Source organism: Carettochelys insculpta, chromosome 7, assembly GCF_033958435.1.
Source record: "Carettochelys insculpta isolate YL-2023 chromosome 7, ASM3395843v1, whole genome shotgun sequence".
NCBI classification, from domain to species: domain Eukaryota; kingdom Metazoa; phylum Chordata; order Testudines; family Carettochelyidae; genus Carettochelys; species Carettochelys insculpta.
In genome coordinates this window covers 25,481,765-25,497,579 of record NC_134143.1, presented here as the reverse complement: position 1 = coordinate 25,497,579, position 15,815 = coordinate 25,481,765, and the positions used below count along the sequence as shown (strand labels likewise).

Here is a 15,815-nt window from a genome sequence, read left to right as displayed (position 1 = left end):
CTTGTGAACGTGAAAACTATAACAAGGTTCCAAAAGAACCAGTTGCTGGAGGGTAAATCCATCAATAGCTATTAGCCCGGATGGGCAACAATACACCACCGTATTCTGGGTATCCCTATGCTCTGTTTGCCAGAAGCCTGGTATGACAAGGGGATGAATTATTTGGGAATTGTCCTTTCTGTTCATTCCCTCTGAAACAACAGGAATTGGCCACTCTATGAAGAGGGGATACTAGGCATAATGTACCACTGCTTCCACCAAGTATGGCTGTTCTTAAATTCTTATTATAAGCAGCTTGGGGCAGGGCTTGTTTCTATAGCACCTAGTATAATGGGGCACTGATCTTGACCAGGGTTTTTATGTGCCAGTGTCATAAAAAGAATAAATCATCATCATAAATAAATGAAGCAAGCAAACTTTTGTCATACCTGCATTTTATCTTGCTAGACAAAACTGATGGAATTGGGGCTCGTGTGCAGATTAACTGCTGTTCAGATTGTATTTCTGAAGTTTTGTAAAGAATTTTAGCTTGTAATGCCTGACACCTCCTCCCCAGAGCCACTTCTCTTCATCTGAAAAGGCTTCATCGGTATTTGTTGTGAACATGCAGTAACGAGGCTTTCATTTTTGTCCAGATAAATAAAATATAAAGACACTTTTGAAGGTAGTCCAGCAAACCCTTTGATGTTTGTTCTAGTTTCATAGAATTGAGAATATTTGCATACCACTCTACTAAATACAAAGGAACAGATTTGATGCCAGTGGTGAATTTAATTTCATGGAAAATTAGAGAGAAAAGCCAACCATAAAGAGTGCCTCTTCACTATTAGATTTGATCATTTTTGTACCTGTGTGTTCATCCATTGTGTACTAGAAAACTGGGCAACATGCTGATTTTGTGATGACCACATATTCTCTTCATTGTTCTGAGAAGTCCCTTAGCAATGTGGCCACTCAAGTACAGATATAGGCCGACCACAAGGGAAGGATTAATAAATAAATAAGTAGTCTTTTTAAGTCATTTCTTTTTCTCTACCATCTAAAGAGATTTCTGCTTTTTGTTCATTTTTATTTAAAGGGTTTTTTAAAAAAAAAAACAAAAACATTTCATGAATTGGTCTTTACTGAGTGACATCTTCTAACTTAAATATCCTGGTGCTCTTGGCAGCAGTGCTAAGAAAATAGCATGACTGCATAGATTTTTTTTTCACTCTTTATATCTTGGAGAGCCCAAGTCCACTATTCAAGTAACTGTGTTAGTCTGTTTCAGTGAAACAACACAAAACCAAACCAAGGATTTCTGTGGCACCTTAAAGATTAACACATTTATTTGGGCAGAAAATAAATGTGTTATTCTTTAAGATGCAACTGGACTATTCAAGTATGGAACAGAAACATTTCGAGTTTTTGCTTCAGTCTTCCTCAACCAGTTAGTTTACGAGACATCTAGCCAACATTCCCTAAGTCTTGCCCATCTGAATTCACCATGGTAGAGAGGTGGCAGTAATGGAGTGATTTGGGGGGAAATAAAACTGGGTCTAACAAACTAAAAATGTAAAGTATGTGAGTGTTCACACAAGTTCAAGAAAACTTTTTTTAATGCTTGTGCCTTTTGAAATGAGCTTGGCAAGGAATCTTTCAAGTTTCTGGCTCAGCATTAAGGATCCTGGGATTCCCAGGGTTGCCTGCCCCAGATCTGGCAGTGCAGAGTCTGGAAACTCTGAGACCCTCAGTCTTGGTGATTTCAGGTGTGAAACTGAGGCCAAGCCCTAGTCAGACCAGAGCATACAAGGTGTTTGGGCTCCCCACTCCACTGAGCCACATACCCTGAAAATCTTGGGTGTCTGCAACCCCAGGCCATTCACATGGTGGGGCTGCTGTGGATCCTGGAAGCCCTAGGGTTGCCAGAATCCTAATAGCCAAGATGTCAAGGAACCAGGCAGGTTTCCAGTGGAATCCTTTCTGTGATTTGCTGAAAATTCTCCCCTCCAGAGTATTTTCATGAACCATTTTGGATTCCACAAAGCAGCTTTTTTTGCCCATCAGACTCTGACTTGGAAAATTTCCTGTGAGCAGTGGTAATGGGTGAAAGATTCTTTTGGTAGTGCTGAGAAGTTGAAACCAGCAAGTACTGGCTACTCAAGGAAAGCCTGTTGGTATGAGACATGCAACCTTGTTCTTAGTAGCATTTATTTTGTAGCCTTTCATGTGAAGGTGGGTTAGATTAGTGCAAGTTGTTGTCTGGGTGTTGTGGACAAAAATATGTTCTTTCTAGAGAATCATGATAGTACTTTTTTTTCTTTATTACTGTGTAGTTTGTAAGATATAATGAAGTTTATGTCACAAGGTCTTCCAAATGTTAGGGATCTTTTCTTGATCCTAATACTTGGTATCCGAAGAGCTGTGAGGAGACCATAACCTGGTTGTGCATTGGAATCAACTAGCATAGATCTATCTGTGAAGCCCCACTGAAGACAACAGGACTGCACAGTCTCTCTGACTCCATGCTTCCGTATCCTGAAGCATGTTTGTGGCCCTTGTTACTAAAGTGTTAACAATGTAACACTGTTGTCTGTCTGATTTATTGCCTTCTGAGAGTGAAACATCTCACTTATGGCTGTAAGCAGTGAGTTCTTTTATTGAAAACCATAATGTGTACATCTTTTCTTATAATTTGTCTATGTGTAATGTCTGCAAGCTTAAAACAAGCAGAATTAAATGGAAGGTGCAGGTGTTGCATCTGTGACTTTTGGCCTTCATCCCACTCATTGTTTGGCATCTCCATTTACTTTCGTGGATTAATTTACTGACACTGTGGCAGATACTAAGATTCTCCTACACCATTACTGCTTTTTATTTAGCATTTATTATTAATAGGCTGCTAATGTTCCAAAACAGGGAAGGCAGACATGCACTTGAAGCCAACTAATCTAACGCTCAGCAAAGGTATTTACTACTATTACTAATTTTATTTTATTTTATTTTATTTTTAAGACTAGCATCAAACAAAGAGTGGCTTTCATCTGAGGTGAGTCATGAGCAACTATTATGTTGGCCCAGCAGGTTTGCCTTCGCCTGATAGAGATGGAGTTGTGGACTTAAGGGGTCACAGTTTGAGTCTCAGCCATGGTAATGTTGCTACATGCTCACATAATCTTCGTCACCAGAAGGGGGCTTAGGGATGTTGTGTGTTTGTTAATCTTGCATAGTGTCAGATACCAAGTTAAGAGATACATCAGAGATCACATTAGTCACTGGTGGTAGGTTTGTTGTTGCTGAATCATAAAGTCCTTTCATTTTTTCTTTCTAACAAATATTAGGAGGCAGGTCCTGATGCATGCAATACAGCTCAGAGGTTATGTGTGTAGTACCCACAGGCACTGAGACCTGTACTAGGGTGAGTGAAGTCCCTGCTCTACAGCCTCAGCTGAGAGCCAGCTGGCCTTTAGCTCATGCTTTAGCCCCTATGATCAGAGGTTCAATCCCTGGTGCCGGCAACCTGGGTCTGTCGGCGTTACATGTGTATGTGTATAAAGATGGCACAAAACGTTTACTATCACTGTGTGCTAGGCTGGTCTTTGGGTGTTTTGGCTTAAATTGCAGTGGCTACGAAATAACCTTAAATAATAACAGCGACTATGATCTAGATTCTTGTCTGCAAAATAGATTTAATCTTTGAGGGTCTCTCTCATTTGGTGCAGGCCTCACAGATAAAAGCTATCTGTTGTGTAAACTTGGTTTTATGGTTGTTTGTATTGAGACATGAAAAGAGAATTAAGAAAATGTCTAGGCAGAATTACTGAAATAAACTAGTCTAATACCCAGACAGAATATCTAAACTATATTTTACACTGTAGCTGATTATCCATTAATTCAAAGCACCATTAAAATGCTGTAGTAAAATATTTGGAAGTGAAAAAAAAATCATAGCCCAGGTTATTTATGGATCAATAACTCTGCCCTACAATACATTCCATCTGTAACCTTTTCACAACAATGCAAGATCCACTCCACATATGAACAGCCATACTTGGTCAGAGCAGTGATCCATCTGGTCCAGAATCCTGTCTTTTGATAGTGGTCCGTGCCCAGTGCTTTGGGGTTGCATCTCTGACCGTGTTGGCTAATAGTCATTAGTGGGCCTTTCCACCATGAAATTACCTAATTCTTTTGTGAAACACATTCTAATTTTGGCCTTCACATCATTCCCTGGCAAGGATTTCCATAGGCTGACTTTGTGTAGATTGTTTACCAAACTTGGCAAGCTCCTGACTTGCCTTCAAGAAAAGGAAGCTGACATGTATGCACAATGTATTATGTTTTCATTTGTTGTCAATGATTTTGTTTACACTGACTAAAGTTGTAACAGTTACAAGCATAATTTCAATGGTAACAGTAATAATACTGCTAAGAACCTGGATCCTTATGCCTTGTCTGGGAGACCACACCTTACCAATCATGGAAAACAGATGTCTAAGCAAGGACTTCGAATTTACTACGGTCCTATATTTTATTGATTAAAATGCAAAACTGTTTAGCTGCTACTACTGTAATCTTCTTGGAGATTCTCAGGTCAAGCTCACCATCTAATAAATTATTTTGTTAGTATTTAAAGTGCTACTGGACTGCTTTTTTGTTTTGAAAGCATAATTTCAGTTTTTGATAAAGAAATGAGGGGAGAATTCATATTCTTTATGTAATTTTAATTGCAGATATTTTTAATGGCAGATATTCTGAGTATATTTGGTTATGATAACTCTGTTTGTGTGCCATTGTGAATAAGTATCTCTTAAAATCCATAATTATGTTTAAAATAGTCCAAATGAAGTAAAAAATGTGATTCAAATGGGCTTGAGAAACCTGCATTAACTTCAGAACTTTGTGATAAATATCTTTAAGAGTAAAAGTAAATGTTTAGCATAAAATGTATTTAAATCATACCATTTTCTCCACAGATTCGACGTCTCCTCAAGCTATGATATTCTCATTGCTCCTTATAAAACGTTGTCCCTACACAGAGTAAATTATTACCAAAAGTCGAGCCCACTGGAGTAGGTCTGGGGGTGGGAAAAGATCTAAGTGTATTTTAGTCTATTATGTACGTTTTCAAAATGTTGAACTTGCTCCATTCTCTGGAGGAATAGTGTAGTCACACTTTGTGCTCGGGCATCTGACAGAGTAGCAGCCTGCAAACTACAACATAAGATGGCTATAATGTGATGGGTGTAAAATAAGTAATATACAAGCTAAATATACTCCTTGGCTTTCCTCTCTGGTATGTTTTTCTAAAGTGAATGGAGTTTTCTTAATCTTACTGGTGAGTCTCTGAGTCTCTTTTGAAGGATTTCTTTTTGGTGTGCAGCATTTAACACAGCATCATTTTTGTCAGGGCCTCTATTTCATTCGCATATCCTTTACCTAAGACCCTAAGCAAGTCATAACTTGGAGAATGAGTACTCTTCCCTATTTTTTTAATCTTTGTTTCTTCCCTCCTTGCCCTCGTCTCATCTTTTCACCTCTCCTGTTTATTGAGCATTATAAACCCGCGGTGTCCGCTTGTCACATGTGGTGAACTGGATACTGGGGTGCAGCGAAATGTGGCTCCACATGCTCCGTGCATGTGCCCCACCATTTGGTGGGACAAGTGCATGGTGGCAGCAGCGATGGCGACTCCTCCTGTGCTGCTTGCCTCAGCACGGCTCCTGTGGCCCAGAGGCCCTCATCCAGTGACTGCGGCCCAGAGGCCCCTGTGTGGCCCCGCCAGCTGTGGTCTGGCATGCCTTGTGAGGCTTCGGCCGTGGCACGGTGAACCTTGTGTGGTTCCTGCAATGGTGCACTCACGTGGCACCAGTGGCGGCAGCTCTGGTGACTCACCAGCAGTTTGCGTGTGGGGGGGGGTGTCTGTCTTTGGGGGAGAGGGAGAAAGGGAGGGTGTTGAGTTAGAGAAGGGGGGAGTGGGGGTGTCTGTCTTTGGGGGAGGTGGAGGGCATTTAGTTAGAGGGGAGCTGGGAGGTGCCTGTCTCTGTGGGAGGAGGGGGCAGGGTGCCTGGCTCTGGGGGACTGGGAGGTCATTTATTTTCAGTGGGTGGGGCTGTGGTGACTATGGAAGGACAAAAACCACAAGTGTGGTGATCCTTGAATTTCTGCTGCATACCACTGATTAACCTGTGGCAACCAGAAGTGTGTGGATTGCAGGACTGCACTGGCCAAGTGCTTCTGGTCTACCCCCTCCTCACCGCTGCCCTGCCATACCCCTTACCCTTACCCTCCCTCACCCCTCCTTTCCTGCCTCTGGCCTGCCCAGGCCCCACCCATATCCCACCCCAGCTTTACCCATACCCTGCTCTTTCCCCACCCCACCTGCTGCTTTCTGGGGAGGGGCTAGCAGACAGCATCTGTTATTTCTGAAGTCCGTTAAATCTGGGTCTCTTGAATCGAGCGTTTACTCTATTAAAATTGGAAGCAATGGGTTACTGCACAAAGCATGCTAAAGCAAATGATCTCTTTCTTTTGCAAGCTCATTAAGTTGCTTTCCCACCCCACCTCACACTCATTCTTCATATTTTTGTGAATTACCTGATACTGTGAACTGTAGATACTATCCTCAAAAACCTTAAAATGCCAATTTCACTGTGTTTTAATAAAATACAATGTAACATACTACCTGCGTGGTGCTTGTTTGTAGTGTGTGGTACAGTGAGTCACTCCTTTAGTTTTGTCACTGTAGACAAGGTCCAAATTAGTCCCCTGTGCCATATCAGTTTCAGACAGTTACGCCCATCTGTCAATGGCCAAAGATTTTGTCTGTTTTCAGTAGCTGCCCAAAAACTTTCATTCATGTCTTTCTCAAAACTTTTTCCACTTTGGTGTATCTCCAGGCTAGAGGCTTCACAAAGTCCCCCGTGCACACATGTACACACAAACATGCACACACATACACACACCCAGTAGAACTCCAGATTAAAGAGTATAGTTCCCTTTTCACTGTCAGCTCACTAGCTAAAATACCTCTTCTCTGAAATCTTAGCTTTAAAAGACTCTTTCCTTAAATTCCACTTCAGCAGAGACAGATTTGGGCTCCATAGCTCTTGTAATGACAATGCACCCACTAAATACTGCCACATATTTTGCTTGAGCCAGTAAATTAGCTGTAGAAACAGCCAGATTTAAACTGGCTTGGCTGAGAAGTGAAACCCTCACACTCCTGTAAACATCGAGGCTGTGTCTACATTACAGTTTTATTGACAAAACTCAGTGTCTACGCACGAAAGGTGTTTTGTTGACAGAGCACTTTCCTGGACAGCGTTAGCCCCCTCTGCGCTGAGGAATAATGCTTCTGTTGACAGCATTCTGTCGGCAAAAGCGCAGTGTCGATGTTCTTTGGCCCTTTTGTTGGCAGACAGGGCTTCTGGTTCACTGGCAGCCCTGTTTGCAGAGCTTCTGGACAGCTGTTCTATCAAGAGAGGGCTGGGCAGTCTGGCTGCTCTTTGTCGACAAAGAGGATGGCTCTTTCAGTCTGCTTCTATGTGTAGACACAATCTGTTGACAGAAGTTTTGCCGGTAGATCTCTTCCGACAGTGACTTCTGTCGATATATTGCTGTAGTGGAGATGTAGTGTGAGTGTTTGGCCAGGCTCATTGTTATCCTTACTAGCAGAGTGATCCTCATCAGTGCTTGAACTCTGCATGCATGGAAGCTGCCCTGTAAGTAAGGTTTTTTGGTGCTGTTAAAACTGTAATCGTTGGAATCATAAACCATTCTTTGTCCCAACATGTTAAACAGAGTATGCCCAGAACATTTAAAGCATACAATGACTTTTTTCAGTCATAACTCATGCACCAGTGCATTTAAGAGGTTTACGGGGCATCACAGGTTTGTTGAAAAATATGAATGAAGTGACACGGGACTTGTGGTTCAATAATACTTTGAATTTAAATTTTCAGAGTCTGGGGCTAGTGAACTGTTCCAGTCTCAAGAGGAGGATGAGTGATGAGTACAACAGACTCAGTTCTCTCTCTGCATACTCACCTGGCTCCCACTGCTGTGTTCTGTGTCTCCCAGTGGTTGCCTATCCTCTTAAGAGAGAGAGAAATAAAAATTTCCTTGTTCAGGTCAGGAACTGAGGTCCACAAGTCCCATAGACAGTCTGTGGCAGAGACAAATATTGAAGCCAGGTTACCTAAATGCCAGTTGTTATGCTTTGAAGCGTCTTCCTCACCAAAGCTTTTAATCATTTTCCTCCAGTCTCCTACATTTTATTTCTAAAGTACTTCAGACTAACTTTCCTTCCCAGCTCCCTCTCCTTGTTGCACTTCCTAATATTCCTCCATCAGCTCGCTCTGATGGACACTCTTGTTTTTTTAATTGACTTTGTGCTGCATTGGGTCACATCAGGCCACTGGGCCTGAATTTAGCTATGTTACCTTTCTTTGCCATTGTTGTATTGTGTTATAAACTGTTGTGTGTCTATACACTTTTATTCTACATGACAGTGCCTGTTGCAGTTAAGATTGGCAACCAAATCTTTAATGCTAAATTTTGTTTTTGGATGCATGTATCTGACTCCCACTGCAGCCAAAGCTCTTAGTAATTATTATAAATCTGGCACCAAAATAACAACTGTAACATCTAAAAAAATGTTCTGAGAAGTAAAACTCCACTAGAATTCCACATTATTTCCAAGATTTTCTCAGTGCGAAACATGTTTAATTCCCTAATGTCCCCGCACTTCAGAGGAATGCTGGAGGTGCAGCAGCACCCCTGGCTTGAAATGATTCCCATCATATACAGGGCTTACGATTGAGTTGAATGGCTTTTAGCACCTGCACTCTACAAAATTCCTCCAATGCCATTGCCTCCTCCCCTGATTCTCATAACCCCTGCTTGCTGACCATTGAGCGGGGGAAAATCCTTCTCAAGTGAACTGAGTCCAGTTCAGGCTTCCATCATTTGCACATCATTTGAATTTAGGACACAAAGGGATGTTCTGCTCATGACTATGCAGAACTGTCCTGAGGTGGCAGGGCCTGGGTCAACCCCCAACCAGTGCCCCAGCTGCAGGGCTCAAGGCACCACCCCCCTCCGCCACCCAGCTGCAGGCCTTGCCCCTTCCCTAGCCCCACACCTACTCACTCGTCCACTGAATAATTCAATTAAGGGGTCTGGCACTGTAGCACTCCACTTATCATGCAGGTGGCAGGAGTCAGAGCCACACACTGCTCCACCATGCTATCTTCCTGGCCTGCTGCTGCCTCTCACTTCTCCATGGTGGTGGGAAGCAGACTAGGAGGGCTGGGAGGATGGCATGGAGCGGAGTAATCTGCTGAGTTGCCGCCACCCAAGTAGTAAGGATGGGGGAGGGCAGGTGACCCCTGTTGCCACACTGCCAGGCCCTTGGCCCCAGGTAAGCCCCCATCTCTCCTGTCCATAGAACAGTTGGGGCAGCTGCCACGGGGCCTGGACAGCCACCCCTCCTCTTCCTATGGACAGGATGGCTGTCTGACTTTGGAATGTTATCATTAGAACCTGTATCCCCACCCCTCTTCCATTCCCTGTTGTTTAAATGTTGCGTGTAGCCTGTGACAGTGAAGGTGAATGGGATCTGTTGAGCATACTCAAGATGTGCATGATAGGAGATCTCCTAGAAGCTAATGGGCAACAATATATCATCTCTCTCACATACAGGTTCAGCGTATTTAAAAATAAAAAGTGTATTGAATTTTTATAGCTCACGGTCAAATGTGGAGTAGTCACTGTTGGTGCAAAATCAGGTATTTAAATGGACATTAAACTGGTATGTAGCGACGTGACGGTGCAGTGAGCTGTTTGTTTTTATAGGTGCAGAGAACTGTTGTAGTTTTATTGACTCAGTAGAAATGGTCCATAATAGATAGAGAACTCTAACTCTCTGAGCTTCTCGTCATGAAATCCATTGTAGATGTCTATTATGCAACCTTTTTGCTATATTAACAATCACTTATGTGATATCCAAACATAAGTCCACTAGCTAGCTTTTGAGACAATGGCTTCTGAGATTTAAAGAAGATTAACTTTTAGCCAAGTGACATGAGAAGTGTAGCAAATGCATGCCATTTGTTGGAATTCTCAATCTAGGCCCCAGAGAGTATCTCTCTGGTTCCAGAGAAGAGTACAAGACTTCATGACACCTTGGCCTTATATACAGCTCCCTGGTGGTCCAACGTAATTCAGTAGATTCAAATACTTTATTTTTTTTTTACTTTTATAGTAAGTACTGTTTTTTCTCTTGCAGATTTCAGTGTCATCTGAAGATCTGTTTTTCCTTGCTAAGGCAAATTCTGTCTTGATTTCTTAAAGAAATCAGTCTGTGCCTTGAAATGCTAACATTCATTAGGCATTATATATTCAGTTCAAGGTTAAAAATAGCAATTTCTAGGCAAGCTATTTGTTGTTCACATTCGAGTGGAAAAAATATGGTTCCTTATTTACTGGGTCCCTTGTTTTGTGCCCCTGCCAGTAAATGACCCTTCTGCATGCCTGTAATGCTGCTGTTTACCTTTACCTCCCATAATGAATAGTCAAAAGTTGCAGTCATCGAGGACTCAGCTGGCCAAAATTGTAAGGTGACTGAAGCCAGCCTTGACATAAAAGCTTAAAACTATAATTCTAAGTACATGGACATAGTGCCTGTAACACAGATTCTCATCCCCTCCCCACCCCCACCCTTTTTTGATCACGTAAGACAATGGTACCAGGAAACCTCGCATGAATTAAATGCCTGTTTGACACTAGCATGACCACATCTTTCTATCACTATGATGTGTTGTAATAAGTATGGTTTGGACAAAAAAAAATTAAAACAACAGGGCTTTCTGTAATCCTCTCCCACAAAATGCAGTGGGATTGAAAAATCAGCATAAAGGACACACTGTGAAGATATGGCAATGCTTGCATTGTTTTCTACATAATGCAGTCAGGGTCTCCATGTTAAATGAAATTTTTATTTTATTTTTTGTCACCATCAGCAGTTAACCTAAAGTAGGAGCTGCTCCATTTTATAACAGGTTAAGTGACTTATCATGCAGGACTAGTTGGGCACTATAAATAATGAACTTTCCTCTTTTGGGGGGGATAGGTTTTTAAAATAAATTTAAAGATTGGTAAAAAATATAATGCCGAATATGTTATTGTTCTGGAATTTTTTTTCATAACACTCTTCTTTTCAGCATTCCCCTTTCAGAGAAATCACTTAGACACTTCCAGCTGGTGGCAGGGGATACAGCCATAATACAGCTTTCTCTGTCCCAGCTGCCTTTTTCATTACGTTAAATGCATGGCAGTGGCTGCACTGCTTTATACAGGTTCAGGTACAGAAAGGTATAGAAAGAAATATGCAAACATGTATTTTTGTGGTGCCTGCTAGCTTCTGTGAGATCTTTGGATTCTGAATGTGTTCCTGGCTCTGATCTCAGATATCCTTTCCAGTCATTGGAACATTTACTGAAAGGGCTGGTTAAGGTGCCTGAGGGTATCACCTTTTACAAGGAATCGGTGTAAAGGATTTTCAGTGCATTATGGCTCATGCAGCATCACAGCTAAAGAAAAACAGGGATTTAGAAATTAATGCTGATGAAGATAACGAGAAAAAAAGAAAACACAGGAAAAGATCCCGGGATCGGAAGAGAAAGGTATATAGATTTGTACCACTTTCTTACAAGCATTCCTTTGTTTCAGTTTCTTACATTGCAAATGAGCTATCAGGGATCATTCTTCTATGTAACTTGGTAGCTGTCTGAATAATTGGTTAAGATTGTAAAATAATATTACAAACCAGAGCTATGGGGTTTGCAAAGCAATTGAATTTTTAATCGGCGGTTAGTTGATTGCAGTGATGGTGCAGAAGGTGTACACTCATTTCACATAAATCAGTCACATTGCCATGATATGTAAGCATGGCTATAAGTGAGTTTAAAATAGTGTATAGCTGTAATTTGAAGGTTATATGTATAACACGGTCACGGGTTTAACTGGCAGAATAAATAGTTTAGCCTGTGTATACAGACTTACTGTGAATGTGTGTGAGGGAAGATTTTTCTTTGTGTTGGGACTGTGTCACATGCTTGGCTTCTAAAACATCCATTTTGAGAATAATGTCACTGAATTGAGGTATTTTCTGGTTTTCCTTTTTCCTATGTTGGAAAATTAAACCATAATAATTTGTTGTTAGCATCTTGATTTTGTTAAAAAGTGATTGTGATCATAAAGTCTTGTTTTGTCTCTGCTGTGTAATTATCCTGGATGCAGAAATTTATGGTACACTGAGACCTGAAAAAATCAGTACACTAAGTGATCATTGTCCAGTTAAGATTTGAATCTAATAGTGGTCCCTTTTTTTATTTTTTATTAAGGTATGAAAAAGAATAGTTGAGGGTAGTGGCCTGGTGACAGATGAAGATGTCTCTTTGAGTGCTCTGTGGACGTGTCCTTAAAAATGACACTAGTGCATGTAGATAAGTCCCTATAGTGTTTTTTTAGTCTTCGGTCACAGTTCATAAAAATTGCCTGAAAGCCCATGGCCTGGACACAAAGGTCTGGTGATACAGAATTTTTTTGTGTCTGTGAAATTCCTAAGGGAGAGATAATCTTATTGGCTCTCAGCAGCCATGCATGTGCTTTCCGAGAGGCATGTAGACTTCCTTCAGCATATGTGCAGCTTTTGGATGGAAAGCCATCAACATTTTCCTGCCTTTGCTCCCTCTTTCCTCTGAAATGGCAGTGTTAAACTTAGTGGGAAGCACTAAGAAACCCACTGCCTTCTGTTCTAGTGAACACATTAGAAGGCTGTGTTTAGATGGCTGCAGCCAGTGCACTGCAGCATAATAACTATAGATAGATCATCCATTTAAATATACATGTAAATGTCTCCTCAGTATTTTTTTTCTCAAACAAATAATAGCTCAAAACTAGGACACTGCCTGGTGCAGATTTCACATTAAAATTGGTCAGAATATATATTATTTTTTCTTGTCTGATTTTATGGTTATATGCAGGTCTCCAGCACTGTGGCTATCATTTTAAAGGTTGAAATAAATGCAACTGTGCAAATGTAAGGATCTGGCCTACCAACATGTATTGTCATGTGAGTTGTGAGTTGAAATGCATGGTATCACATTTAACTTTGTTCATAATTTAGAGAGCCAGTGGTATCCATAATAGGCTGAAATATAACAACACACAAAGCCACATATATGCTGGCTTTGTCTGAGAGTGCTCATTCATATTTACTTATTGGCAAAATGTGGAAGAGATGTGGCAATAAGAGCTCTTGATTTAGAGATTTGAGGCAACTGCTTTACTGTTTATACAACACAGTGCTGTGGAAGGGAAATCTCTTAGCAACCAGAGTGAGACCTGGATGAATATCAATCTATTTATTGTAAATGCATGGAGTTTTCAGTATCTTCTTTCTCTATAAAATAGAACAAATAGAACAGAGAGGTTTCACACCAACAATGTTTTTTTTAATTACCCTGGAGATCAGTAATTAATTTGGAATTATTTCTTAGCAGTATTTAATAGGACTTTGAAGATTCAAAGTTTATTAAGTGTAATAAGAAAAAAACAGGAACCCTGTCACTGACTATAGAAAGTGGGAAAGAATATTTGAGCACATGCAGGTCTATCAGTTTACTCACAAAAAAGGACACCATCTTTCCCATCATACACCCTGCATAAACTAATAGATTCTAGTTGTTTGGTTTTTGTACTTTGGAATAACCATTATTTCCACTGTGATTTGTGAGTCACTTCATTATGTACCTCTGCATCACCCACGAGCAACCAATACTCAGATTTTATTATGGTCAAATGATATTGCAGAACATACGTGCTTTACGTGATCAAGATACAAAAATATTCTCCAGGATCTTCCAAATCACATTAAAACACCAGTGAGTGCCAATACCCTAGATCATGTTTACAATAAGGAGACTGAGGCATGAGGTGATTTGAAAGTCAGGCCTGTGAGATAAACTAACCCCATTGGACTGATAGTTGTTTGTGTGTTATGTTAGGGTTGTAATCTGAGGAAGAAAAGTCACAGCTTCTCAATTATTTGGCACTAAATATTTGCCATGCACTAAAATTTCTGTTCTGAAAATATATCAGACAAATCACTATTCAGTCTGATAAGTTATAGGATCAGATCTTCAAAACTGTATATGCATTGGCATGCGTCTATTTTAGGCATGCAAATAATCCCATGATGCCATCATAAGTGTGGATGCATGTGATTCCTCACTTGCATTTCAACACCCACATTTATTTTATGCACCTATGAATATTTACCTGTTAATGGTGTCTTATTCATGGCATAGCAAGATAAAGAAATGGAACCAGAAATAAGGGAGCTGGGTGTGTAGACAAAGATACAGATTTCTCAGTTTACTCTGTCCAAATGTATTTTAAAACTGTGGCAAGGTTCTGACTTTGGATGGAAATGCAGGTGTCCTTGCTTACTTGAGTGGGTGCAGCCCTCATAGATTTGGGCAGATTTTACCCTTAAATGATAAATGAAAAGAGTAGAATACTTTTTCAGTGTAAGAGTTGGTTTAAGTATCTGACTTTTCTGCTTCTGACAAGGTTGCCGTAGGTCATAGAAAATTTTGGCTGTGAAAACTAGCATTGTTTCGCATATGCCAGCATCTAGGAAGGATTTAAATGCTCTCTTCAGTGAAAGCAGAAGTCCCTTGTTTAATTTAATTGTGCTGTATTGCAGAAGAAAATATGAGTCTTGGTGCATGCTCAATATTTTATGTTTTATACAATATTCAGTAGGGTGGAAGTGGTTTCCATTTGTGGGTAATATTCAGAAGCTACTTGGTTCCATGGGAACTCAGAAGAGGGTACTTACACTGAAGGGCCCTAGCGCTGTCATTTGTGATACCTTAAAAACTGCTGCCATCACTTCTTGCATGTTGCGGATTCCAATGTTACCGTAGCAATTTTACCGTAAATCTCATGATAGCTGATGTTTCTTTAAAGCCCTGCTCTTGGACATAGGAACCTGAGCATTCATAAAAATATGTATTTAAAAATGGTCTTTGTGAGAAAGCTTCACTGGTGTAATCTAAGGTATAAATTTAAGTGAATGAAGTTAAGCTACTCTACATACATGTGGACACACTTCAGCCAGGGATCTTAAACTCTCAGCCTGTGAATCTGGCCAGTGAAATATGTTTAAAGAGTTATTTAATCAGGACTGCGTGGCTGCCAGAGCGTGAGTTCCTGCCGCCTAGGGAAGGGAGCTGGGGGAAGATGTCTGTGAGCTGCTCCAGCTTCTGGGAGCAGCAAAGGGAGACACACCTTTCCCCTACCCTCTGGCCACAGGGACATGCCAGCAGCGGCAGAGAACTAGCAGCTGGAAGATGCTGTAGCCCCACTGTGCTGCCTGTGGAGACAGCAGGGGCCTCTGGAGCGTTTAGTGGCCAGGCAATGTACAGTGGAGGGTGGGAAACGTGCTGCCTACTGGCAGGGCTGGGAAACCCGTGCAGGGGGAAACGTGCACAGACCCCCTGCCCTCTCCAGAGCCACTGCCAGAGGGTGGTGCCCTAAGTAAGTGCATCACTCCCTACTCCCAAACCCCCTTGCACATCCTACTCCCAGAGGTTACATCCCCTCCCACACCTCCAGCCCCAACCTCCCTCCCAGAGCCTGCATCCCTTTCTGCACCCCAATATTCTGTCCCAGCCCAGAGCCTGCACCCCCCACACAGACTCCTTCCTAGATTCTTCATTGACATTGCTTTCAGGATTTGAGGGTTGGCATTAAGCTAAATT

General features: G+C 41.3%; 1 protein-coding gene across 3 annotated transcripts in view; it reads left to right on the top strand.

Moving 5' to 3' along the window:
• The window catches only part of ANK3 (ankyrin 3), a 508,469-nt gene that overhangs the window by 204,367 nt on the left and 288,287 nt on the right, over positions 1–15,815 (top strand). Inside the window, exon 1 of one of the 3 annotated variants that reach the window (XM_075000148.1) lies at positions 11,553–11,666. The exons of the other annotated variants lie outside the window; for them this stretch is intronic. Coding sequence (XP_074856249.1) covers positions 11,553–11,666 — 114 coding nt within the window. Of the gene's footprint in view, positions 1–11,552; positions 11,667–15,815 lie in introns of those variants that run through there. 3 annotated transcript variants of the gene reach the window in all.